The sequence below is a fragment of the Battus philenor genome, unplaced genomic scaffold (genome assembly GCF_028537555.1).
Source record: "Battus philenor isolate CCGP_79_NKW_IND1 unplaced genomic scaffold, ilBatPhil1.0.hap1 SCAF_17, whole genome shotgun sequence".
Lineage (NCBI taxonomy): Eukaryota > Metazoa > Arthropoda > Insecta > Lepidoptera > Papilionidae > Battus > Battus philenor.
Genome location: NW_027181679.1, coordinates 3,820,743 through 3,848,578, shown reverse-complemented (window position 1 = coordinate 3,848,578; position 27,836 = coordinate 3,820,743). Strand labels below are relative to the sequence as shown.

General features: G+C 32.6%; 2 protein-coding genes across 3 annotated transcripts in view; one reads left to right on the top strand and one right to left on the bottom strand.

The window, feature by feature from the left end:
- Positions 1-12,473, bottom strand: part of MTA1-like (metastasis associated 1-like) — a 75,132-nt gene extending 62,659 nt beyond the window's left edge. Inside the window, exon 1 of the mRNA XM_068763018.1 lies at positions 12,086-12,473. Coding sequence (XP_068619119.1) covers positions 12,086-12,113 — 28 coding nt within the window. The 5' untranslated portion in view covers positions 12,114-12,473. The remainder of the gene's footprint in view (positions 1-12,085) is intronic.
- Positions 12,474-12,919: 446 nt separating this feature from the next.
- Positions 12,920-27,830, top strand: Sec23 (transport protein Sec23). Of its 2 annotated transcripts, XM_068762909.1 has the most exons (14): positions 12,920-13,061; positions 13,146-13,433; positions 13,923-14,178; positions 14,625-15,195; positions 15,357-15,499; positions 16,133-16,272; positions 16,890-17,008; positions 17,985-18,138; positions 19,032-19,183; positions 19,827-20,001; positions 20,308-20,463; positions 25,119-25,184; positions 25,921-25,941; positions 27,096-27,830. In XM_068762909.1, exons 2-14 carry the CDS (start codon positions 13,155-13,157, stop codon positions 27,183-27,185), a joined length of 2,322 nt encoding a protein of 773 aa, XP_068619010.1. In that variant the 5' UTR covers positions 12,920-13,061; positions 13,146-13,154; the 3' UTR covers positions 27,186-27,830. The 2 variants fall into 2 exon arrangements, with proteins under 2 accessions (XP_068619010.1, XP_068619012.1); XM_068762911.1 differs by lacking the exon at positions 25,921-25,941.
- Positions 27,831-27,836: the final 6 nt, after the last annotated feature.

Below are 27,836 nucleotides of genomic sequence, written 5' to 3'. Positions count from 1 at the left end.
TAAATGGTAAAAACAATTTATACAAGTTGCGTGGAAGTGAACAAATAATAAGATATTTGGATTAAGAGATCACTGAGGAAAATAAATCGGCCGAAATATTAAGATTGTTAGTAATAATCGCATGGCAACACATTGAACCGACAAGGAAGGATTAAAGACATCTCTAGTAACTAAAAACCTAGATTTTCTACGATTGGCGAGATAGTGTAAATTAAACACTACATCTGCTCTGTGACCAGATTGTCATGGAATATCGCAGCGGACTCTTTTATTAAAGCTGATAAATAAAATGGACACGTGCTTACAATTACAAGCAAAAGTTGAAGTAATGGGAAGGCTCATTACTTCAAATTTGATGTTAGTCAACGGTGTCATTATTCATGAAACACCAAGTTTTTAACAATGTTAAGCGTAAGCTGGACTTATAAATCTTTACAAGAGCGTTTTGTAGTTGTTCTCACGTCACATTTCTTGTAATACTGAGGGAAAGGCCAATGTCCAGCGGTGGACGTCATACGTCAGAAATGATGATGATATTTGGTCGTAACTTAACTACTCGCATTTATACTGAATTAAATAACTAAATAGGCTAATCTAAATACTTTTTTGTCTTTTACATATTAGAGAATCCGCCCCATAACAATACTTTTTTGAAAACACTTCACTTTCCAGAGACCACCTTATCGAGCCCCCGAGTCGAATTCAGATTAAAATTAGGAACATGAAAAACTATTGTTTAAAGAAACATTGGTCGCCTGCAGCGGCGACGACTGAATAAAATAATTTGCGCCACTGAAAATACAGCTCATTACAATACAGGAATAAAAGGACTTAAATTTGTAGTATTTTATGTTGATATTTTACGAGCTTTTATAAAACTTACTTTTATAATATGATGTTTATAAAACACGGTGAGGAGGAAATAGCGTTCACCTGTTAATAGGTACTATGCTCCTAAAGTGTTAGCAATGATAGCCAAGCATTAGATCTATCAAGTCTAAGTTCGGTCTCCTCGGGCGCCCTTGCGTTGGAATGCTAAACACATACTGAGTGACAGCCCAAGCTGTCCCCCATGTAGCGTTTGCCCAAGTGAATTAAAAGTTCAGCAATCTCCTAATCTAATAATGAAAATAATATGTAGTGACCCAAGTGGAGGCTCTTTCTATCTAAAATCCATACTGGTCTAAACGCTTTCTACGCTCTTTAGCCTCAAGCCTACTTTATCGGTGAATGCGAGTAAAACAAGTTACGGTAACGATGTGAAAAACGCTGAAAAAAAACCTAAGCTATACACGAAACAGTGCGTTGATGGATGACATTGGAAACAATGATTTGCTGAGCCATAACCTAGACTTCTCGAGGCATTAGAACGTATCCTAACATTATTAGTTCAGATACTGTTTGGTGACAAATCGATGTCGCGATGATGTCCATAATGACTTTTGCAAGAGACATGTCACAAACGTCTTTTATGGGTCGAACATTTGAGTAAAGATGTTCATTAAGAACTCGACTCGGGGTCGATAAAAGTAAGCCGTAGCTTGACTTTTTATTTAGGTATAAACTTTGAAAATTGATGTTAAAGAGCTCTTGAAGCACTTACTCATCTCAATACTTCGATTTTTTTTTGAATGAACAAAGATGCATTTATCATTCACGATTTTGGATGTATATATAGAAACAACAACGGCATAATTTTAACAAGGTCGTCTATCAACCTTATGAGTGAACGCTGTGCTTGCCGGTTTGTATTCTCAACTCCTGAATCTAAAAGCCCCAGCTTTCATCTGTACTGCACTCTACGTGAGCTGTTCACTACCACATTAGATTGCCAATCCGCTGAGCTATGTCGATTATTTTTGTTCGCCCACGGCATCTATTAAGTATGCATTTTACTTTCCGTGTACTTTTAAAATTGACTATGCCTATCGGTTATTTCTGTTCATCTCTGGGATGGCTGATGGACAATGCCTTTTTATATTTAACATATAAAGTGCGAAATAAATAAAAGTGAGCATGATGATTCATCTGGCTTTTGTATCGATATTAAACAAAAACACTTTTCCGTCTAGTAGGTTTCACAGCCATCTTGTATAAAAAGAGAATCCATTCCAATTTACTTTTAACTTCCGGGATGGTGCAAATAAAAGCAGATTCAATATTACGTTCTGATAGCACCCAGGGAAAACTTATTCCAGGCACGAGCAAGTGATATCTATTGGAAGAAATTTTTGTATAACTAGAGTACGTCCCATATATACATTTATTTTGTTATAGTATCGCAATTATATTATGAGTGTTTACTGACTTTTGTAATAGTAATACGAGAGTTCTGATAAATATTTACGACTTTTACAATCTTTTGAATAGGGGGCCAGCATAATCGATACATTATAACGAAAGAAAGGTAAAATATCTGCTTGATAAGTAAGGAACGTCGGCTCATCACTCACCCTACACAACGCACCACAGCCGCCGTATCTTGCGGTGTTGTACGCTGTCAACGCCTAGCCGACCTATATACCTAGATAGCGTTTATTTTGCGTTTTGACTTAAGAGAAAGAAGCAAGAATTAGTATTGTTATATATAAACGACTATCTTTTCTGCGTAACGAAGTTGATGCGTTGGATATAAAATGCCTGCCATAAGTTGCCGGCTATCGCGACCCCGACTGCGTGGATCTTAATTTGTTATGGTCTTCATAACAAACTTCTGTTTACTTCGGGTATTACAGATAGTTTTGTGTGCAGAACATGCACACAACTCCAGTATCCGGGGAAGCGCAACTTACATGGTCACCCATCTCGGTTCATAGAGATCGCCAGCGACATCATGGGGTAAAGCCAACCTTGAAATCAAATAAGTGTAGAGTCGCTTGATTGCGGAAACCAGCCTTACAAGACTAGACAAAAGGTGATGACAATGTAATAGAAATTTGAAAGAGCTTAATTAATATAATTTCTTTTGGATATCGGGTCGGTAATGTCGTTTAATGTGCATTTGCTGCGGTTATATACAATACCGCATTGTGCCGGTAAGCTGTCAAAATTGCGGTCAAATTAAATTATAAAGTGTTGAAAGTACATCGACAGAATCAAATACTTTTCAAGCCGCAACCACATGTTGGATATTTCAATTAAAGCCAACGCTACGCAAGTTAAATAAATGCTGGCGAATCGATGGAAAACTAATAAATGACAAATATTTAAACACTTAAAAATTTTCACTTAACGAATATTGCCGGCACCGATTTATAACATAGCGCAACGATTTGCAATAACGTGATAAACAGTACAAGTGTCCTAAGTAAATAACCATAATTATAGATCATAAATAAACTTTCTATTAATATTGTTATACTCCTGCGCCGATAGAAAAAAAAAACGTTTTACGCATTGAATTTAATTTTCGCTCTTTTTCTGTAAGATTTTTTGATATTTTGATTGTACTTTCATTGCAATAATTATAGAACAATATATATTGATTACATTCTAGTTATGGAGTGAAGACCACAGACGCCTGCCTGATCTGTTCACCTTCATGATCACCAGATGATGTTGTTAATGCCGTCGAAAAGGCAACTTGAAATCATTGTTATTGGAAATCTATGGGGAACAGTGGACACTCTATGGCTTGATGTTTTGGGACAGGTATTTTAGTTTACTCTCCGGTTTTTATGGGAAAATAGTGTTGTTTTCGCTAGTTTCCCCGCTATTTTCCCTTTTAAATATGAAAAAATACAACAAATAGCTGAATAGTTCTAGAGTTTTTAGTTTTGCAACACATTTGATGATTCGTTTTAATGAATATAAATGTATTAATCATTTTCAATATTACCAGTAAATTTGATTTTTTCACATTTGATTTATGACTCCTCCATTCTAGAGAAGTTTGTAATCCTAATAAATAAATTTCGGCAATGTAATGATATCTACATATTGATAGTCATCAAAGCGCTGTCGATTTCGGCAATATAACAACAAATAAAGTGAATATAGCAATTAATTCTTTCCCGCTTAAACTAAGTTCACCAGTACTAATTCCTTATATAGTGATATCGCCGGACGTTTGTCATGTAGAGTGCACATTAGACAACGCATGCGGTGCAATCTTACAAGTGAAGCGAATAATTGACGGCGAGTAGGCGTGTAACTAATGAAGTTATGAACAAATCGATTAGACCTTAGATGATGTTCAATGTACTGCTTGAATTATCATGAATTTTACATTTGAGTTATTTACTACTAACTTTTACTTAATCACAAACTTCAAATACATAGGTAAAAACTTTGGTCAGCTCATTTTCTGTCAAATTATGGTATACCACTAATACCTATCCAAAAATTAATAGTATCATAAATATTAAATATCGTAAGTAAGAAACGCGTTTTCAAAATCCAAATTTTTTAGTACATATTAAAGTTAACTGTAATTTATTATCTGTCTCTGCAGACTTAATATTCAAAAAATAAGTACTAACTACGACTGATTAATCAAAAAATCTTAATATTAGTTTATTTGAAAAGCGTTTGGTAACTAGAAAAAAAAAATCGACAATTTCTGAATATTAAAAAAATACGTTCTTGGTGACTTTTTAATTGTAACTACAGGGAAATCAACTATTAGTATCAAATCCTGAATCGGTTTCTTTATGTATTTTAAGACGACATTTCGAAATCACATTATTAATCGAATGATTAAAATAAACATCAATAATGAGATAAGTCGTCGCCTAATACTTACATAAGTAATGAACACACATTAGTCCAATGATCAATTGTAAGAATAGCGGACGCAAGGTGATGTTGGTTATAAAAAAAATCCATAACTTACTTATAATAACTGGAAACGTGTCTAAATAATTTGTTTTAAAAATATTGCAGTTTTCTAAGGTTACTTTGGATAATTATAATATTCTGGACACCTTCAAGTGCTTTAGATTTGAAAATTATTTTAATTTACCGTAATAGGTGTAGTTCTACAGTATAATACTGTCAAAATCCTTTGAATAAATTAAAAAATATAAGTTGGTCCTATAAAAAAACATTTGCGTGCAATTCGAAACATGCATATATATTTATAAGTAAGTTATAAGTAAAAATGGAGTTGGCCATTGCATTATTACACTGACCAAAGGTCACCAGGACTTTCACGTTCTCCATGATATGTTAAATAACATTTTAATATTATACTTAAAAAACATCCAATATTAGTTTTGATGTCGTTATAATATAAAACGGCGAACGAGAAAATAATTTAGTAGACGAAATACTGGCGGCTTATAATAATGATGCAATTTAATTAGTCGTCAATCAGGTAAAACATTCTAGTAGATACATACATTAAAATCTATGAACAATAGTTCTACGTTAGTTCAACGGCCATATGTAATCGATTTTGAACTTTACAGAGTTTTCATCGATTTATAAACGACAGTTGATATTAAACAGTTCTAAGTTTGTAAACAACGGTGAAACCAAAATCAATCAAAAGTCCTTAAATAAATTCAAGCAAAATGGAAAGTTTTTTCTGTCCTTAAAAATTCTTCTTTTTCGAGCCGATAGACTCGCACTGGGGTATAGCCAGCCCTCCCTCAATGATCACCATGACCGGGTTTCGAGCTACATCGGTGACCACGATTTTTCTGCTGATATTCCTCATTTCTTATTGTATCTAGCAGCGTAGCTCTGAGCATCGTTTTCTCCATTGCTTTCTCGATGACCTTGAGCCTTAGGATGGTACGTCAAAATTACCCAGTAATTTAGTGAAATTACAGTTTAAATATGACGTGCTATAGGTCGATCATGATCTACGTCGTCTTTTGTATCGAATGGCAATAATGCCAATGCGCGCATTTTGACATTAGATTGTGCAGCGGCGGTAAACATTTATACGGCGACTTGCTGAAGACACCATTCACATTATTCTTCTTATAACAATTGTAATTAGTTGTAATTTGTAAGACCACAAAGGCTGTTTAAAAATATTATCGTGTAGAAAAGCACTAACTATAGAGTCTGTGCAGATGATTTAAATTAGCATTTGACATTGGAAGAGGCTGAGAACGCGTTCGGTCAACAATGAACGCTTGACGCCACGGTTCGCAATTACGGACTCACCGACGTCCATCGGTGAAAGTCGCATACCTAAGTACGTTTTCGAACAATAAACTGGTCCTGTCAGACTAAGCCAGGCCGGCCACTTGCCGTCAATTTATTTGTTATCCCACACTAACAATATAGCGCCGCACGTATATGGAAAGACGCCGTACTCTTATATACTAATTACCATAAAGGTACACGGTTCTCGGTTTTAAAAGAATTATGCATCGTTAATTCTTTTATTTTATATCACACATATATTTTTATTTTAACACAACGAATTTCTAGAGTGTTTATGCTATAACGGAGGTCGACGTCGCTTCTGAAAAATCGAAACGCAATATTTCTTAGAAGGCCTGCGCGAGCATTTTACGAACTGAACTTGCAGCTATTTAACCAGAACTGGTAATCAACATATGTTCATTTTATTTAATTACGCTAACAACATTAAGCAGATTATGTAGAATTGGTGGCACAGATAGAGTTTTGGAGATATCCTTTAGAGTTTGTTTCTGTTAATACTGAGTAAAAAAGTTCTTAAGACACCTGATTTATAAGCGATGTTACAAAATGACTAAATGCAGTTTATAATGCGATCAAGGAGCTGTTTGGTCGTAATAAAGTTTATAGCGCCAAACGCCGCCAGACTGTCTACTTGCCCTTGATGGGCGTGAGTTCAGTTTACCGAGTGCTGTAATTCCAGCGCCCGTGAACATGGATTTTTATCGATATGAAGTTAAGAGATAGATAACTTTTATAATGACAATCCTTTGTCCAACGTCAAGGAATCTCAATAAAAATTGTGTCTACTCTTGCCAAACTTCGTTCGGGAAGACTAAATTTAGTCGAATGGTCCGTCCATTCACTTCAATAAATGTTTGCTTTGCGCTTTCAACGTTAAAAAAAGTATTATCTTCAATGACTCAGGGCTACAGTTATTTGGAAGATGCATCAAAATCGATAATTTACAAAGCGAATTTTGCTATTTTAGACAGTAGCCAAAATGTCTTATGATAATTTCGAGAGAATCTGAGACGATCTCGAGTAGGGAGTCTTGAACCACGATTGTAACGAGAACTGAGTTTTGCTCTGTAAGCCTTTAAAAAACGCTACAACTCGCGACACCCACGCTGTCAAATAAGCTTCGTTTCTGACTAAACTTTGCCCTCTTCGAGATACTACCTACAGCAGATGAAACGTACTGTGAACACGTAACCTATTCTACAACTGACCGCAGAGTATTATTGAAAATTATCTTGTTTGTAAACTATCTTTATTTTGTCTGCTACATGTGTTAAAAATGCGAGGCAGAATTGTGTGCCGTGGTTAAATATTGGATTATTTACTTAGGAACGTAAAGGACAGATTGACAAAACATTACATTTTAAAATTACATATATTTGAAAAATATTTTTTTCTTTAATTGTATCATCAGAGCTATTTGTGCTGGTGCTTATATTCTCTAAACATATTATTAACAATTCAATCAGGCTAATAGTTTATTTACAATATAGAATAACATTATGACGTCATTACTTAGTATGTACTACACAAATTTACTGTAGATTTCGATGTACAAATTGGTATAATAACAAACTTGCTTTCCATATTAATTTCATTGTTAACGAATTATTTAGACGTTTCGCCTCTGACAAGTGTTCAATGGGTGGATAATATTAAACAGTGACAAAACCAATTTTAATAAAAATAGGCAAAATAACTAGACATCGCCAACCAGCTCGCGGAAAGTATGTTGCGCTATCAGCAGAACAATAAATAACCTTAAGTGTTTCATTAATTTCATTTTTGATATGTTAATTTGTACCGGTATTATTGTGACTGTATGTAGAGTTGAATATGTTTTATAAGTGGTTTAAATTCGAAAGTCACGCGATGAAAAGCATATTATTTCATTTAAAGATTATCATCTCAAAACAATTTATTAATAATATATGGTCGACTTGGAAACGCCGATCTACGCAGACTGTGGTACAAACATACGAAATTGTGTCTTGTCAAAAAATTGTCTGTAAAAAAGAATATTAAGACAAATGTATGACATACAGGACGATTGGTTAAATGTATAAAAGGTTTAAGTTGTATATGTATAGCTTATTTGCCCGGAAAATGCTTTGGAGGTTTCACATCTATTTCCAATAACCCTGTATAGAGTGATATCTCCCAAAAAAATTTTTTTTCTAATGGATTGCGACTGGCTTATGACAGTACAGTGTGCAAGTACAGATAGAGATATATTTTTATATAGGGTATACCATACGTTATTTGACAGCAATAAAGCTATACATTCACACCATGTAACCAATCATCCTGTATATTTTCAAAAATTTGTCTACTCAAAAATTCTGTTTCGTATTCTTTCATTCGAATTTTTTTTCAAGGTTTCACAATATATTTGTGCCCATAAATAAGGTGTGAACAGTAATGCGAACACGTTGCGGCGTTCGGCCTAATGTACAGGAAACGATCGCGATATCTCGTTCGTTAATTCAAAGCGTTTCTAACGGTTTTGTCAAGGGAGCGCAACGCTTCGGAGTCGTCCGCCGGTTTGACGGAATCGACGCGCGCGCACACATGTAACAATATTTACTGCACGGGACAGATGCCTAATTAATTATAAAACAGCTAAAATTGTCGGCATATAAAGAACAAACTGTAGAAAATCGTCTAGTTAACTAATATGTGCGTAGTTTAGTCTTATTGCTCCACATTTTAAGATATAAATAAATATATATTTTTTTGGTAAAGGTTTAGGTTTACTACATCTATACATGATATATGATATGATGAAATGTCCAAGGTAGCATTATATTGCACGAGAAATCCATAAAAATCATTTTTTTTTCTGTTCTCAAGACTCCATCAGACAAATTATAACCGACGCCACAGCGGAACTCTCCTACACAGCCGGTGACGTGTTCGTTTGCGATAAGAGTTACCTAATGCTGTTATCAACATGTACATATGTAACTGATGCCTATGGGCAATCACTTAATTAGCTAATATACTTATATTTAAAAGCATGAAACAACTATCCTTGGACGCGTTTGGCGTATTTCCAGTACGTGTGCAAGTGCTTCGTGTATCAATAAACAATTTTAAAAACCAATCTCAGCTAGCCATTGAACTCCGCCACAATAATCATGTCTCCTAAATTCAAATGAAATTACAAAATGTACATATAGTTTATAACGATAGTGTATGTTCCCAAAATCAACTTTTTTGTAAAAATCATTACATGCAGCATTAAATATAATATACAAATCAGATATTGTTGTACAAGTAGCTATTGTTGACTATCTTAGTTATATTTAAATTCAAGATTACAACATAAGAACGAATATATAAACTCTAGATACATAGTCAATCTTCCACATTTTGGATTAAGTATTACAAACTTTTATTTCATGCAACAAAATAGAGAAAAAAAAAGAACAAAAATTTTTAAGGCTAAAAATATTTTTAAAATTTCATGCTTAGATTATATATAAACATATAAGTATCTCTGTCTTTGTAAGTGTTAAAAATAATAGAGGAGTATTTGAGACACCTTATGTGATATTTTTATATTACTACTATATACATACAAATTTAAGACTGAATTATTAAATAAAATAACTGTCACATTAAATTTATAAAACATACTTTGAACAAAATTTGTTTGTTTACATATACAGAATGATTGTTATAGTTATGAGCTATAAAAGGGTGTGTATAGTTTTTGTCTGTAAGTATAAAAATAATGCATAATGCCATGAAAATATAATAAGAAAAGTCTTTAAAAATTTGATTTACTCCTTTTTTAAATTAACTATTGTTTACTATCTGTTATTGTAGGCTTTATACTGCTAGAAGTTATTGGCTTGTCACATTTCAATAGAAAAATACTATATAGCAAGATCTTAAATATTTGTAAATGTTTTAAATCCTTTTCTGACAAATGATCTATTCATTTGCTTCATTAAAGTTTTCATACCAAGTTTCAATCACTTGTATATACATGACCCCAAACAACAGGATTCGGTCTGGTTTATACATACATTTTATGTACATAAAATAGGTTAGAGTAAAGCATGACATGGCTTTTAAAATGATTTTAAATAAATTTAATTATTATAAGGATATTACTAACTGTTTTACAAAATAATAGGTTACATATACATACCAATATATTTTGTAAAAATACAAGATTGTAACTTTTCTTTTATAAAAAGAATATCATAATAATAATTATTAACATTTGACATAATAAAATACCTCGTGCAATATACCTAAGAATATAGTATAAAAATGAAATATTGTCAACTCAAAAATATGCAACTAAAACCTCTATCAGCAAAAAGGAAATGTAAAATAATAATTCAAAACAAAAAATAACAAAGACAAGTGATACAGCTAACATTTGAATATGGGAGGAGTAAAAAATAAGGTGATTGAACTTCAAAGTACCCAGTTCGGTTACAAAAATGAACATTAAGTGTGAAGATATTGTGTTGCTGTTTGTTAACAGTTGCAATTTATGAATATATTTTTTAAGGCTTGTAAAATATTTGATTTGCATATAGTCTATGTATTATCTTATATTAAAACATTCTATCATGGATATTAATATAATCTCATAATTCCTTACAATTAGAGTTTTCCATTATTAATAGCTACTATTGTAAATTTTATAAAATAAATCCCTCATGACTAAATATTTTCTTTAAGTGTTTCTCGACTGATATGCTTTAGTCAAAATAATAGAAGGGGTAAGTTCACTATCATTCTTGTAAACAGAAGTCTTATGTACCTGTTTACAAAATTACTAATAATTGGGAATACCCTTTTTACATTCACCAACTACTCAAAGCCATTACATTTGATAAAGTTCAGTGGTATTAAGGTTATACATGCTTATGTATGATTATAAACTAATCTTGTCTTTAACTGTTGTTCTTAAAAAAAAAGGCATGATACTCTTATGGCATATTTAATGATGTGCTACATAGAAATAATCTTGGGAATAAAAATCCAATAAATTACATAGTTTATGTACTTGAAAGAATCTGCTTTATTTTATAAATTTAACTACAAACCTTCTATCATGTTTTGTTTGTCATTAGATATTAGATAAACAATAACTCAAAGCTTTAGAAAAAAATTCAAGGTGATCAGAGTAGGTCAAGTAATTCTTTGTTAGATACAATAATTATTTGTTGGTATTTTAAGGTCATTATGAAATGAAAGATACGAAAACTGTATAGAGAAAACGAAAATTGAGAATTATATTATTTGTAAATAAAAATACTCTAAACAATTAGGATGGTTAAAATGCGGGTTCTCAATGACACGCCATTTAGAAATAGGAAGTAATGTAAAAGGAAGAGCTAATTAGCATTCGGCGCGGCGACCGCCGAACGCGGCACATGAAGTGCCCGGGGACCCCGCCACAACGCCGTCAACTATACCATCGAAGCGCCCATATGCGAACATGAATTATCGCAATCGAGTAGATATATAATTACACCCGCCAAAATCCTTTACTACTCTCCACTTCGTTACCGTATACTTTCGAAAAATGTTTTGACAACACTTTATATAACCTAAAATCTCATGTCAATATTCAACAAAACTATTTCCACACTAAATTACAATATTTATTCGACGCTTGTAGTTATGTGTACATCTTGGAGAACGCACAAAGATACACAAGCCATTATAACGATACCTAAGTTCATTACTAACATGGTATTTAAAATTTGGTATAATAAATACAAGTTATGGATAAAAAAAGTTTAATTCAGGTATAAACATAGTTTACCCGCGAATTTGTATGTATTTATAAGTAAATATCAAGATAGCATCACTGATCTAATTAATGTAAGCAATTAATAAAGGTACGACAATCAAACCAAAGCACCGCTAGTCGGCTGGCGGTGAACCGGCGAAGCTTCAACAAAAATAACCAATTATTGTTACTTACCGCCGACTCTGTACATATTCGCAGCCATTTTTATACACAATCACTATTCATTAACACTTAATTAATCTACATCTGACACAATTAATAACTATAACACTATGTAATTGAGCTTTTAACAATGTTTTTCATCACGTTAACTCCGGACGCCTTTCGCTGATCGCCATTTTCTTTCACACTACCTACTAATTTGGCCAGTGCGCAGTCGCACTTTTTGGCGTAAACTTCCTGCTCTTAAAACAAAGCAATGACATGTCAGTAATTTTATATTCACTTCTTGTAACGAAATTGTCGGCGCTTTAAATTAAATAAAACGTAATTTTATAAATCATCTCCTACAATTGAAATATAATTTACTATGTCCTAAAAATAAAAAAAAATGTTTCATTCAAGAACGTTTCATTACTACCGATTATCGTTTATGTCATATGAGCGTTCCTAATTCATAACTAAAGCTTTCGTAAACAATTTTTTTATTTACTGATAAAGCAATAAATGTAGTAAACAATTTATCTGTAAACATTTTTCCTATTTTTATTAGAATGAAAATAACTACTTTGCTTAAATAGAAATAAGGAAATATTTCTGTACCCGCTACCATGTAAAGGAACGTAAACCATAAACAAAAGTTTGTGTTGTCTATAGAATAATATAAAGTTGGTTTTAGAACAAATTTCAAAGTTTTGCCTATTTTTAAAGAACTATCAAATAAATATCGTGTCTTAAACAAAATGTTATTACGAAAATTTATAATTAATTTAATGTATTTCAAAATATAATTACGTTTGCCAGAGTGACGTGGCTAAAGTGACAGTTGTAGTGTCTATGTTTTTGACAATTGCCAAATCAGCCAGTCTCGCCCGACAAGTAGAAAAAATTAAATTCATTTCACAGTTTTAATAAATTTCTGAATGGACACCGAATGAAGACGGTCTTTTACATATACACGAATTGTGTGTGATTGGCATATGCGTATGTGGTATGTGTAATGATAAAAGATTGGTATAATTGGCATAATTTGTTACTGTCCATATTAAGATGTTTTTCCACTGTTTCATTTTAGACTGGCGATATGGCGACTTATGAAGAGTTCATTCAGCAGAATGAAGATAGAGATGGTATTAGATTTACATGGAATGTTTGGCCTTCTAGCAGAATCGAAACAACAAGGCTAGTTGTGCCCTTAGCTTGCTTGTATCAGCCGCTAAAAGAGCGGCCTGACTTACCTCCGATACAATATGAACCAGTGTTATGTACGCGTAATACATGCCGTGCAATCCTGAATCCTATGTGCCAGGTCGATTATCGCGCCAAGTTGTGGGTCTGCAATTTTTGCTTCCAGAGAAACCCTGTAAGTACATTGATTGATAACAATGCATGTTAACATTACTTTGTCAAACAATCAAATGAATAATTTAATGTAAAAATTGCCTATATGTTTAGAGCAACATCTTGTAAGACAGTGTTTTAAATGGTAATATATTTGAATAAGGGGCAATTCATTTTACCCGATTCAATTTATTACATCCCTCATAATTAATTTTTAATATCCTTTGATTAGGTTAACATTTTCAAAATTTCATTATGTTGGGCAATGAACTGGATTCATTTTTATAATATGTTATGGTTTGACATCATATAAAAGCTGATGTGAAAGCAGATGAGTCATGATTAGTGATATTGTGTGATGAAATATTCAACTGCGTTATTTGTCTATGATAATTCAAATTAATCAATGCTTATTAATTTTAAAATTAAGTTATATATTTTTGGTGGGTGTGATAGAGATCTTAAAAGTATCATTATGACATTAAATTTAAATATTGTCTCAATTTTTCAGTTTCCGCCACAATATGCAGCAATTTCTGAGCAGCATCAACCTGCAGAACTTATTCCTAACTTCTCTACCATTGAGTACACAATTACAAGAGCACAGGCAATGCCTCCAATCTTCCTGCTAGTTGTTGATACCTGTTTGGATGAAGAAGAACTTGGGGCTCTTGTAGACTCTTTGCAGACCTCTCTGAGTTTAATGCCCCAAAATGCATTAGTTGGTTTGATTACTTTTGGTCGTATGGTCCAAATTCATGAATTGGGTAAGTGTCAGTTAAAACAATCGCATTCTGGGTGTTTATCCGTTTCTAATTGGAGGTACCAACTTAGTAATTATGTACTTTTTGAAAACACAGATATGCAAAAACATTTTTAGCCAAACCAAAAATACTTTATGTAATTGCCAGTAACAAATATGACATGGTTTAAAAATAAATATAAATAAGTTATTATATATTAATAATATTGGATAATCAATTGGCAAATATGAATAAAGTTAATATGAATCAATTTTTACTTAACAAGTGTACTATGTTGTCTCACTATCCTATCCAGATATAGTTATCTCACTTGTGTGTTAGGTTCACACTTCAACTTAAATAAATATGTCCAATAATGATTAGCAAATTTTATACAAAAAGAAAATTTAGTGTTGTTAGAAGTGTATAATATTTTAAAACTTGAATGACATTGCATATATTTTTTTCAGGCACTGAAGAAATTTCAAAGTGCTATGTTTTCAAAGGCACCAAAGATTTAACTTCAAAACAAATTCAAGAGCAATTGGCAATTGGTCGAGTGAATGCTGCCAACCCTCAAGCAAGACCCGGTGCACCTGCACCGCAATCACCTGCACATAGATTCTTGCAACCAGTAAAGCAATGTGACATGGCTCTAACAGATTTATTAAGTGAGCTTGGTCGAGATCCTTGGCCTCTTGGTGTTGGAAAACGTCCATTGAGGAGTAGCGGAGTGGCACTGTCCCTTGCTGTTGGTTTGCTTGAAGTGACTTATCCAAATACTGGTGCAAGAATAATGCTGTTCCTCGGTGGGCCCTGCTCTCAAGGACCAGGTCAAGTTGTAAATGATGAGCTGAAGCAGCCTATTCGGTCTCATCATGACATCCAGAAGGACAATGCTAAGTACATGAAAAAAGCAATTAAACACTATGAGGCTTTATCATTGAGGGCAGCGACTAATGGTCATTCCATAGATATATACTCCTGTGCTTTGGATCAGACTGGACTGATGGAGATGAAGCAGTGCTGTAATTCTACTGGGTAACATTTTTTAATGATTGAGTATAAATGCTAATGCTAAAATAATTCATAGTGAGTGAGTTTAGCTTCTAAAAATAATACTGAATGTATGCAAATATGCAGACAACAGATCATGCAAATGAAAAACATTTTAAGGTATTATTGTATGTTTTGTATTTCAGGGGACACATGGTGATGGGCGATTCATTCAATTCATCACTATTCAAGCAGACATTCCAAAGAGTGTTTGCAAAAGATCAGAAAGGAGAATACAAGATGGCCTTTAATGGCAGTTTAGAAGTGAAATGTAGCCGAGAACTTAAAAGTAAGTTAAACATTATTAATCATTAATAACATAAAGTAAATGGGTTTATTTTATAACCTTTCTTATTGATTTCAATAATGTTTAATTAAATTGCCAAATAAAATATTGTTTATTAACAGTTTTTTTAACAATTATTTTTAATGATTAAAAATTAGACATGGCAAAGGTGCTTAGCCTACATCACTTGAAGTGACTGTTTTGATAGCCTCAGGTCAGGCCATTTACAATATCAGATTGCAAGAATGCAAAATTCTGTTGCTTAGGTAGATACTGCATGGAATGACAGTGAACAAAGACCACTGACAAAGGACTAGCCCCTCCACTTGATGCACGTTATAATCAAAACATGGACTTCTGATTCTGCACTATTGCATAGAAACAATGTAGTGATTAAACTCTTAATAACTTGGCATTACATCTAGCATCAAAGAAACTATTTCTTCCAAAAGCTATTATATTGGTGTTGGACTATATTAATATTATTTTACAAAAAATCACTTAGTACTTACAACTAAATGAGAGTCCATATAAGTAAAGTAAAATTTTGACATATAGTCAGGCTGGGAACCATCATTTGTATGAAATAGGTTAGGTATAATAAATGATTGAAAATGTAATATTGTTTGTTTACAGTAACTGGTGCCATAGGTTCATGTGTATCTTTAAACGTCAAGGGCCCAAGTGTATCTGAACAAGAAGTGGGAATGGGTAACACATGCCAATGGAAGATGTGTACTTTCACACCCAGCACAACAATGGCTATCTTTTTTGAGGTAACAGAAGGCATTAAAGACATGACCATACTTGCATTCAAATGTACATTTGTACAATTTTTTAACTAAAATTGGTTAATCTAGTTAACATCTATTTATTTAGCTTAGACACCAAGATTTATCAACATAGTCGGTGCTGACCATTTGGAAGTGGCCTGCTTTCAGCATCTTCCAATTACATTAAGACCGTTGTCTGTCTACTTTTTGGGTGGTTGTTGTACATTGGACTTTCAAGTCCATGGTCTCTAGAACTTCTTGGCTTGATAGCAAGCTATTACATATCTTGGTTGTTTATTACGTATTATTTTCGTTAGTTTAAGTTTTGGAAGCAATAACCAGTCATAGCTGTATTTAGGACTGTAGTTTATGTGTGCAGATATCAGGTTTTGCAAGTGCACTCTTTACATAAACTATAATTTTGTTTTTTACTACCAGTAATGGTTAAAAATAAGATAAAAGCCAAAATATATGTGACAAAGTCCACACTTAGCCATTAGCCCAGATTCCCAACTGTTGGAATATTACAAGGCTAACAAAACGTCTTTAAATTAAATTGAAAAGAAAGAACTTTTCATTTCAGGAATGGAAAATGTATATATTTGTGAGTGTTTCTTTAGGTGGTAAGCCAGCACGCAGCGCCAGTGCCAGCCGGAGGCCGAGGCTGCGTACAGCTCATCACCCAATACCAGCACTCCAGTGGACAGCGGCGCGTCAGAGTTACCACCGTCGCGCGCAAGTAAGATGATTTTTTTAACATACTTAAATAATCATCACCATCATTTCTGCGTTGTAGGTCATTATTGCTGGATATAAGTTTCCACTATAGATTTGCAAAAGAGTTGGTTGGAAGTGATCTGCGTCCAATGTTTTCTGACAAATTTGTCTGTCCGCCTTGCTGAACTTAACTACTACCATATTGTGAGAGCATCTGGGGGATTTTGTCTTAGTATCTTCTTACGAGCAGACAAATGAGAGACAGTAGTCAAATGACCACTTTATTAATTATTTTAGTGCCAAGGTGCCCATCGCGATGCTCTCGCTAGTTGTGTGAAAAATGCCAGCGACGTAATGGCACTCCTTTGGCTACTATTAAACTCATATATAATTTATCAGCACAATTCCCATAACAAGATAATTATCAGGCTGGAATTTCCTACCGGTGTTATAAGTGCACTAGAGAGAAAAATTGCTAGATAGAAGAAATTAAACAGAATCACATACTTCGTTGAAACCGATGGCTTGGAAAAATTATCAGGATAAAATTTACGACGACGTGTGGTACGTTGTAAAAGCAGAAGTGCAGTGAAAAGATCCAACATGATTTGCTCCATGTATAAAAAAGGACTGCAGTGTTTGCATTGGAAAACACATTAATAAATCTTCTTCATTTTCTATATACTTTCTGTGATTTTGCTGTCAACAAATATATATTATTCATGATGATGTTGAAAAAATTATGAATATTGGTGTATTGTAATGAAAATTCAAAATAAAAAAACATTTCTCTTGTTCATATAAATTAACTATGAAAATACACTTTATTATATTAGCATATATTGGTAAAATATGTATGGTACTAAAAGGGTTAAATATTAAAAAAAATAACTAGTTTTAAAAGACCCTTTGGAACATATGACCTTCTCAGACAGAAAAAAAGTATTTATAGTAGGTGTAATAAAATATATGAAGTCTTTAATTCTTATTCTTCGCAGTTGGGGTGATGCAGCGGTGAACTTACACCACATCGCAGCTGGTTTCGACCAGGAGGCTGCAGCCGTGGTGATGGCACGTCTCGTCGTGTACCGCGCAGAGCTGGAAGATGGGCCTGATGTTTTACGCTGGCTGGACAGAATGCTTATACGTCTCGTGAGTAATTTTCTTTACATTCACTATGCCGCTCTACACCAGTTTTTTTTTTCACCTTGACTGCAAAATTGTCAACATACCTTTGGTAAAAATAGCCTTCATTACCGAAATCAGCATTAATAATAACATAAACATCGACAATCCGTTATACCTTCAGTTTGTCTTCCGACTAAGGCAGCCGATAAAGCTTTTCATTCTGCTATGTGCATCCATGTTGGACGCGTAATTTTTCTAATGTCATCCTCTTTTCTCTAATTCTGTCTACTTCAACCTATTTTGCAGTACCATTGATACCCTTCTGGTAATATTATTAATATGTTTATTTTGTATACGAATTTTTTAAATTAGTTTGGTTTTTATATTTTCGTACTTTTTTATTAACTCTTATTTTGCTCTTCCCTATTTTGTTTTGACATTTTTTTGTCTTATATTCTTACAGTAAACAAGGCTAAATACACATTATATATTGTCCTCTATTCTATCATTGGTATTTCTGTGTTATAAAATTGTGAAGAATACGAAATCGTTTCCAAGTATTACCAACTCTCTTCCCGCATGCAATTTTCGGTAGATATTAGTTGTTCCAAATATACGCTCACGTACATATTCTATTTGTTCATTGTTTATTATTGGTCTCTGTTTGTAAAAGTGACAGACAGTTCGTTGTCAAACCTATCACCTTTTATCCTTTCCACCATTAGCTGTTTTAATCTAAATTTAAATATTTTTTGTATATCCCCGAGCTGTCAGAAAATTCAATTAGGTCATCGGCGAAGAGTAGATTAGTCAAGTTTTTGACTATTTTAAGTTTCTAATATATTCTTATGCAAATGCTGATTTGAATAAAATAAAATTAAGTTAAAATATAATGATTTTTGTTTGTTTTATTATAGTGCCAGAAATTCGGTGAATATGGTAAAGATGATCCAAACAGCTTCCGTCTGTCGGAGAACTTCAGCCTGTACCCGCAGTTCATGTACCATCTGCGTCGTTCCCAGTTCCTTCAGGTGTTCAACAACTCGCCCGACGAGACTACCTTCTACAGGTGTGCCCTTTGTATTAAAAACTTTGTTTACAATTTTTAATATTATGGATATATTATAGTACTTTTTATAATTGGAGTCGAAATTAACTTCTCAAATATAGATTGAAATGTTATTTGACTATTAAGTATATTTTTAGCAATTTGCTATATTAATTTTATGTTATGCCTACTGTTGCCACAATGTTAAATTCCCCTCATCAATCCATAAAGACAATTTCAGTCTCGGGAGTATTATTGTCTTAATGGTTAAGAAATATAACAAACATTTTAACGTAAGGGAGATATAAAAATTTATACAAATGATTAATTTAGTTAAATTTACCAGTATAGTAGTTAAAATAAAACCGTTATTTCAGTAAGTCTTAATAAATAGATATGAATTAAAAAATATAGATACTTTGAAAGTAACTTTTAGTTGGAAAAATAATGAGTAAAACTTGTCAATGATGTCTTAAAATACTTAGACACGACTGTTTGACCAAAAAAATCGGATTAAACCACTGGCAAAACCTAACATCGCTGTACATGTAAACAATTATCATAAATCACAAGAAATAAGAGATGCAGAGATTTTAGTGCATGGAATTAACAACAACAATTTTGTTGGCAATTTATGCTAAAACTATTATAAATAAATTTACAGGCATATGCTTATGCGTGAAGACTTGACCCAATCGCTGATCATGATCCAGCCAATCCTGTACTCATACTCATTCGGAGGACCACCGGAGCCAGTTCTTCTTGACACATCCTCTATACAACCCGACCGAATACTTCTTATGGACACATTCTTCCAGATTCTCATATATCATGGGGAGGTTTGTATAGATCATAATATAACAGTTACTTATAACTAGACTAAATGTATAAAGAGAGATATGGTTATTAATGTTAAATTCGACAATTTTTTGAAAGCGACTTTTTCATTTTTGATACATTTTTCACGTGTCTTTTATTTTCACTTTCATCTTCCAGTCTTCACATACTCGTTTATTCACCTTTAACTTTCAATTGTTTTCACTGGCGGTTTTGTGTGATCTGATTTCTCATCAACAAATTAAACAAGGTTGTGCAGTTTGGTAATTTTGAGGCTTAGTAATATACAGCAACTTTACATTACACAGACAATAGCGCAATGGCGAGCGCTGCGCTACCAAGACATGCCAGAGTACGAGAGCTTCGCGCAGCTGCTACGCGCGCCCGTCGACGACGCCCAGGAGATTCTGCAAAGCCGCTTTCCTGTGCCGCGCTATATCGACACGGAACACGGCGGTTCACAGGTGACCCATTGCATTAACAGAAAACTATGTTTATCAGTAATTTTTGATGGCAAAAAATATTATTTCACAACATACATTTTTATTAAAATTTACTTATTTATACTTATTCGTTTTAATTATATGACACGAATATTAAAGTTTTTTTTAATGATTGTTCTTATTTTTACTATATACATAATTATATATATTAATTAAGAGTCCGTCAATACCTGTACATTTTACTACTCTTAATTATGGAAAAGTGAAGAGTAATTAAGACAAAAATACTCTGGCCATGAATACAGTTATAATTGAAAAGTAAAAGTAATATTACATTTGGAATGTGACATTCTTGTGTATATAATTATATTGGCTCTTTTTATATATATTGGCTCATATTCGCGGTAATCAATGATCAATATTTTAATATTATTAGATTTTGTATGTTTATGTGTTTTATGATATTAAATGTAGTAGACCTTTTGACAATATTATTCATATTATTAATCATATCAATATTATTAATCACCTACAATTTACGGTGACCACTCTGTATGTCACGTGTCTATGAATCAGAATTATCTCCCCTATATTGGCATCCTTCAACTTAAAGCTACGGGATACCCTCTATCTTAATAGACCCAATACACAAACCCATAAGTTTTTTTGTATCACATAAAATATTCTTCACACATTTAACTGATTTTTTTTAATTCTTGCTTAATTTAAAACGTATCAATTACAAGTTTTTGTTTAAGTCAAAAAGTTGAATGATGTAACAAATTTTGTGCAAAGTTTATGTTGTTTCAACACTCAGTGGTTGGTCTTTCGTTCTAGCCAGCATTAGCGCGAGCATATTTGTAACTCTTTCTTGAGTTTTGAGCAAATTTTTGAACGATGTTTCGTCTCGCATTTTCATATCATTAAAAGAATGTTGTTCTTCTGTAAATATTTCGTCTTTGCAACAATCACCCGTATTCTCTTTCTTGTTAGGTTTTGAATGAAAATGTTCAAGTTTCTCATGGAGTCTTTTCATATTGTTTTCGGTTCGTATTTGATAATTACTGTACCCGTTTGAATTAAGTTTTTTTATATTTTTATCGTCGTATCTGTTAATAATTTCTTTATTGTCTGTTACTTTATGTTGCTCAATTTTATCACTTTTATGTTTGTTATGTTTAAAATTTTTGATGCGTTTCGCATTACGGATTCTTTCCGGGTTAGTTACTGTGGATTTTTTGTCCTTTGGTCTGGCATTTCTAGAAGTTACATTGCGTTGTTTTTGTCGAATTGGATGTCTGACTATAACATCGTGTTTCACTAGTGGTAATGGATTTAACACTCCAACACCAAGAGGGGGAATCTCCAACAGATTCGTCTGAAGCATTATTGGTGGAGACTTAAAGTTTTTCGTTCTGTCTATCGAAGAAATGGAAGGCGATAGGTTTCTTTCCGGAACAAATGGTTTTGGCCCTTTGGCAGATTTATAAGGATAATACGGATTTAAATAAGGTAAATTGTTTTCTGAAATTGTCTTTTTCTCACTTTGAGGTACTACAGGATACATAGCTTTGGGAGTGTTCATGTATAAATTGGCTTCTGTTTGGTATACAAGAGTACTTTGCTCTATGGTTTTATATTTTTCTAGTATTTCAAGTATCTTTTTGAGAATGTGAGGCTTCTCAAAACTTTTCTCAAGGCTGTTCATAGTTGTTGACTCTGTTGTACCTGGAATAAGAGACATGTGTTAAAATTTAACTCGATACAATATATTCAAGATAATTTACTTTTCAAATTATGTCGTGTGGCGACCACGAACTGGTATACTTGGCGAGGGTTATATCCGCCATTATCTGAACCGACAACACGGTCAAGATTGTGGGAAGTTCAGACCAGTCATCTGTCTTGCAGTAGGCGCCAGTATCTATCGAGGGGCATGATGATGATAATGAAATTATTTTTACCTTTTAATGTTGTTAATGTGGGCAAAGTTGATGTGTTTTTATGTAAATCTTTTAAAATTAAAGCTTTAACATCTTCTGCTATCTGTTTAATCAAATCTGGCGGTAGAGTACTTGTTGGTTTTTCATCGCGATGCCTTTCAATCTCGAATTTTTTAGAGTACTTTGTAGTATGAATATCATCTAATTCTTGACTATTATCTTCGTATTTTGTTCTAAAAAGTTGTCTTGTATCATGTGGTTTGAAATCCTCATAATGGTTAACAGAGGTTCTATCGGGTGCATTAAATTCCTTAATAGCACGCATATCTATAAAACGGTTTGTGTTGTATTTGGGATTGTTTTTAATGTTCAACCGCATTGCATCATTTGATTCCTCAATATTTTCTATAAACGTATTTTTAGGTTTGGCGTCATCTGAAAAGTTATTCTTTTGTTTCAACATCTTGTTCCCATATTTTATGTTTGAGTATTTGAATTCATATGAATATTTGCTTAAATGTGCATTTATGTTATGAGATTCCAAACTTTCTTTGTCACGTGAATCTAAAATATATTTAAATATGTCAGTGTCGTCATCAGTTACAACTTGAGAGGTTGAGGGAGTTGTACTTGTTTTAACTGGTGATATTCTTTCTTCAGTAATAAATTTAGGTAACATGTGCTTCAAGTATCCCCCTTCGATTCTATCTCTATTTTCTATATAATTATTTACAACAGCGTGAAGCTTGTCAACTTTTATCTGTGTAGGTATTTTGGGAACATTCGATTTTTGAGTATCATTAAAAGCTTTTTCTTTTGAATCCGTTTCAATATTTTTTCTTTTAACAAGTGCTTGCCAAAACGTGATAACATTTCTTAAATTGGGTTTTTCGTTGCTATATTTCAAAAGTTCTTTATTGTTTATTGTTTCTATTAAAATTGTTGTAGATTCTTGGATATTGGTATCTGTTACATCTGTTACAACCGTTCTTCTACCACGAGTCACAGTCGAATTTACTCCAACAATTTCAGGTTTTTCGTACCGATTGCTTGTTGTGTTTCTTGTATAAAAATCATCAAAGTCCACATCTGAAATATTACAAACGAATTTTTCGAATAGTTTTTTTGATCATAAAAATTATATATAAAATCACTTACTCTTCAATTGTTTAATTAATAGCCGAATAGAAGTAGAATTTAGTAACGTCTTCAACATCTCCGATTTGTTCACGCCAGCTACATTATTGTTTATGAGACATTTTTTGTGCAAGTTCCTAAAACACCGATATGAATTTTATTAAAATTTAAAATTTGTGTCAATACCTTCTTTATATCTATCATTACTTTGCTTTTATTTACCAGAGATTGCCAACAAACATTTACATTTACATTACAATATAATGTAAAAATACAAAATAGTCATAAAATACAGGGTTAATAGCAATTTTTTATGTTTAATCGATCATTTTATTGGTATTATCATGAGACGTTATTTGAATATAAGATTTTTCATTATTTTATTTATGTAAAAAAAGATTAAAATTTATACTCACTCGTTATTTAAAACGTGTATTTTCACATTGGGCGACTGTAATTTCTGCGGCGGGTTGGCTTCTACGTTGTCCTTTAGTCCTCCGCTCAGGATCAACACGCATATTAAATCTGCAATATCATTAACTTCAAAATCACCACAGATAACGTCACTGAATTCACTCTCTACTAAAAACTACGAGATATTGACAGTATGATTTCTATTGGAACCTTTTATCGCTAAGCGCTGTGTTTTCTCACTGTGAACGTAAATCGATTCGCGCAACGTACATGAGATGACGGCGGCAGCCAGGAGCGCACGGCGGAACATACTGCGACCTTATCGCTTTTGTAAATATAAATATTATTTCGTTTTGTTCGGGACTTTCATTATGAGTCCGCTTCGACAATGCCCGCCTAATGTTCCTCGTCGTGGATGTGACGACCTTCTAATATACTCGATAATGCAACACGCTGCAATTTAAATTAATTATTCTTTATTTCTCTATCAATTGCTTACGCTGTGAATTACTGATAGGCTTTTGTGTCTGTCAACTTTGAAACTTAACTAAATTGTTGATTCCCTTAAGTCATTTTATTTAGTTAATTAATGAAGAGAAGAGCCATAGAGAAGATGTTCTGGGTCTCAAATCTCCCATTTCTATCTTGTAGACGAGCGGAAGTAACCACTTGCATATCTCAAAGATGGAGCGAGTTGTAGTGGCCGTGGCAGGCCATATAGCGCGCAAAACAGATAGCCGCTGGGGACTTAAGATTTTAAATGGAGATGGACCAGCAGGCAAATCACAGAACGTCCACTCACATGGTAGACAGAGGATCTAGTCAAGATCGTTGATAAAACCAGGATGAAGATGGAACCGGTCACATTGAAAATCTATGGGGTAGGCCTATGTCCAGCAGTGGATGTTCTATGTTTGAAGTGATGATCATGAAACAAGGGACTTTGTTATTTATAATAATAATTTACTTTTAAAATTATGAATAATGTAATTATTTAATAAATCGGTTAATTGCACTCGTCTATTTTTAAATGCATTTAGAAAGTTATTTTAACCCACAGTTTTATTTCTGAAAAACGTACACTGATACTCATGACTTACTTACACTAGATGGCGCGCTAAAGTGCTTAAAAATAAAGCAAACTGGAATTATATCACTAATGTTTCTGTTATGTATTTTCAGGCTCGATTCCTCCTGTCGAAGGTCAATCCATCGCAAACACATAACAATATGTACGCATATGGAGGGGTAAGTTAATACAAATTTATTACACATTAAGAAACCAAAATCGTTTGGCAGGTCACAGAACTTGATTTCTTCAACAGGGTTAACTGTGATTAGGCCAGATAAAATCTAATAATTAGAAATACTTGCTAAATTAGCAAATTGTGAATTTGTTAACTAAGACAGAAAAAATCTTCATAAAAATCCATGAAATACAAATAAGCATGGAATATTTTTGGACACGGACAGTTTTATTTTAGCATCAAGTTAGCATCTTCATTTAAAAAAAGAATATAGAATCAAAATTCTTAGAACCGTTACATTAAAAATGCCTATAAATATCAATTAATTGTGGTTAAGCCTGTTAAAATAAACCTTATTCGATTGTTTGATTTCGCATTATTCTATGTTAGAATATATGTTTGTTTGCAACATGAGGACATTTTAATCCTGAGTTAGTTACTTAAAACATTTTTTCTTAATAAAACTTCTTTATTTATGTGTGTCTTAAAGTATGCATACGATATCAAGTCATTGTACGCCATACGATAGTTTAACAAATAAAAACACAGCGCTATACTTTGCGGCTAACAATGTACGGCGTTGCATTTTTTATTTTACACAGCTGGTGTAAATGTAGCATTTAGCATAATGTTTTTTTCTTATTAAATCATCTGCATGTATTGTAAGCACCAGAGCATGGTTTGATTTTGACGTTTTGTTTTTTTTTTTGTTCCATCGCCGTTGCTACGAAAACCAGGCGATGCCGATACCATCTGCGGTAGTGTTCCTTTTTTTTAAATTCAATTAATTTTCGGTTTTGGGTAACTAACAAACATATTCTGATGTAGCGTTTATGTATTTATTATTTTTATTTATGGCAATTCAGGCATCTGCTGTGTTTTTTCATATATTTATGAAGTGCTTTTTCAAAATGTTTTAATTTTAAGTCATTGTTGCTTTTAGTACCGTTATTGTTAATTTGATATCTTTTATAGAAAAGAAAAAGAAAAACAATGAAACATATGTTAATGCACGTTATTACGTATACTATAAGTCAGAGTTACATTTATTTTATATGAAATAAAGATTCTGTTACTTTAAATATGTGACTCGTGTTGGTGTTTTGCCAGTTTTTGTTTAAGACAGAATAGCTAAATGTTTGTTGCAACAAATTGCTTATTGCTTGACTCTAACAAAATGGATTCGCTTCTAGCTTTGTATATGGATCGTTTTACTTGTCGATAATTACTAATTTCAACAGGCGAATATTCATGAACATTTTTACAATTACTATTTTGAAAAAATGACACAATTTCATTTTATAAATATTATTAATAACCAAAAATGTTGTTTTCTAAATTATAAATATCTGTAGGTTATAATCGGAGACAGCATAGTAGGATGTATTTTTGCCTAAATTTAAATTGTAAAGGCAGCGTCGTAATTGTGAAGCTTCGAAAAATTATAAAAATTGAAAACATTTAAGATTATTATTGGAATCAAAAAATTATTTATTTTCCAAAATACATTTCATGATGGTCAATGTCTAAATGTAGTTAAATAAATAATGAATTTCATAATTACTACAATTTTGCAATTTTGAGTGTACAAAATTTATAATTTTTTTTTAATAAAAGTGCATTCTATAGTAAAAGTATACTTTGATTTTGTGTAAATATGCATCTGTATATCCGATTTCTATTTATAATGTCATCGCAAAGCTTATGAGGGTAAATGTAATAATAATAATAATAAACTTAGCTATATTTCACACAATTTGAATATTTTTTATATCTTTATTGCTGTGCTTTTCTTATGAATTCTATTTTTAAAATAAAAAATAAAAGTAAGTGGTGATGGGAGTTGAATGGTATTTAATTACATGAGATAATAAAACATTTAATTTTAAATAATAATAATATAAATTTCCAGGACGGTGGCGCTCCAGTACTGACAGACGACGTCTCCCTCCAAGTGTTCATGGAACACTTGAAAAAGCTAGCTGTATCCTCCACTGCTTAAGTGGGTGGTATTATTCTCAACTATTGCAGAACAGAATTGTTTTTTTTTAATTTACACCTCTTGCAAGAGGCATAAACAAACGTTTTGAAATAAAGCTATCACTCATTGTTTCATTTATCTATGAAAATATATTCAACAGTATTTCTATATTTTGTGACTATTTAAAAAAAAAAAAACAATCTTCTCTAGTAACTTTCAGCGGGTTATTTATAACATGTTAAGTTACATGTGATAAGACAGTAGTTATCTGTAGGAAAAGGCGAAGCAGGATTTTATATTACAAAATTATGGCTAAGAACACCATTGTTATGAAGTCATGTCAACAATTATTTAACATCATGTGGGCATCGTGTCTAGTCTATAATGAAAAATTTATGGTGTACAGACATATTTGTATAATAACTAACACATCAGTAAATAAATGAAAAAAGTAATAAAGAATTATTAACGTTTTTGGGCAAATAAATTTTTCAATCATCATAATTAGATTACTTCAGAATTGTTTTGTTTTTAATATCAAACATTTTGAAACACGCCGATATGCAGGTCTGTAGATAGCTCGCGTCTATGTCCGATTTAATTTTTCTCTTATTATATTTTGTGTACTGTAAATTATGTAATGAAATAAAAATGTTTATGGTATAATGTTGT

Bases quoted from the DNA above. Each gene is read 5' to 3' on its own strand.
- Sec23 (XM_068762909.1), top strand. From the start codon at position 13,155: ATGGCGACTTATGAAGAGTTCATTCAGCAGAATGAAGATAGAGATGGT. The intron at 19,184-19,826 runs GTGTGCCCTTTG...ATAAATTTACAG, and splicing joins GACGAGACTACCTTCTACAG to GCATATGCTTATGCGTGAAG. The intron at 25,185-25,920 runs GTAAGTTAATAC...TACGAAAACCAG, and splicing joins ATATGTACGCATATGGAGGG to GCGATGCCGATACCATCTGC.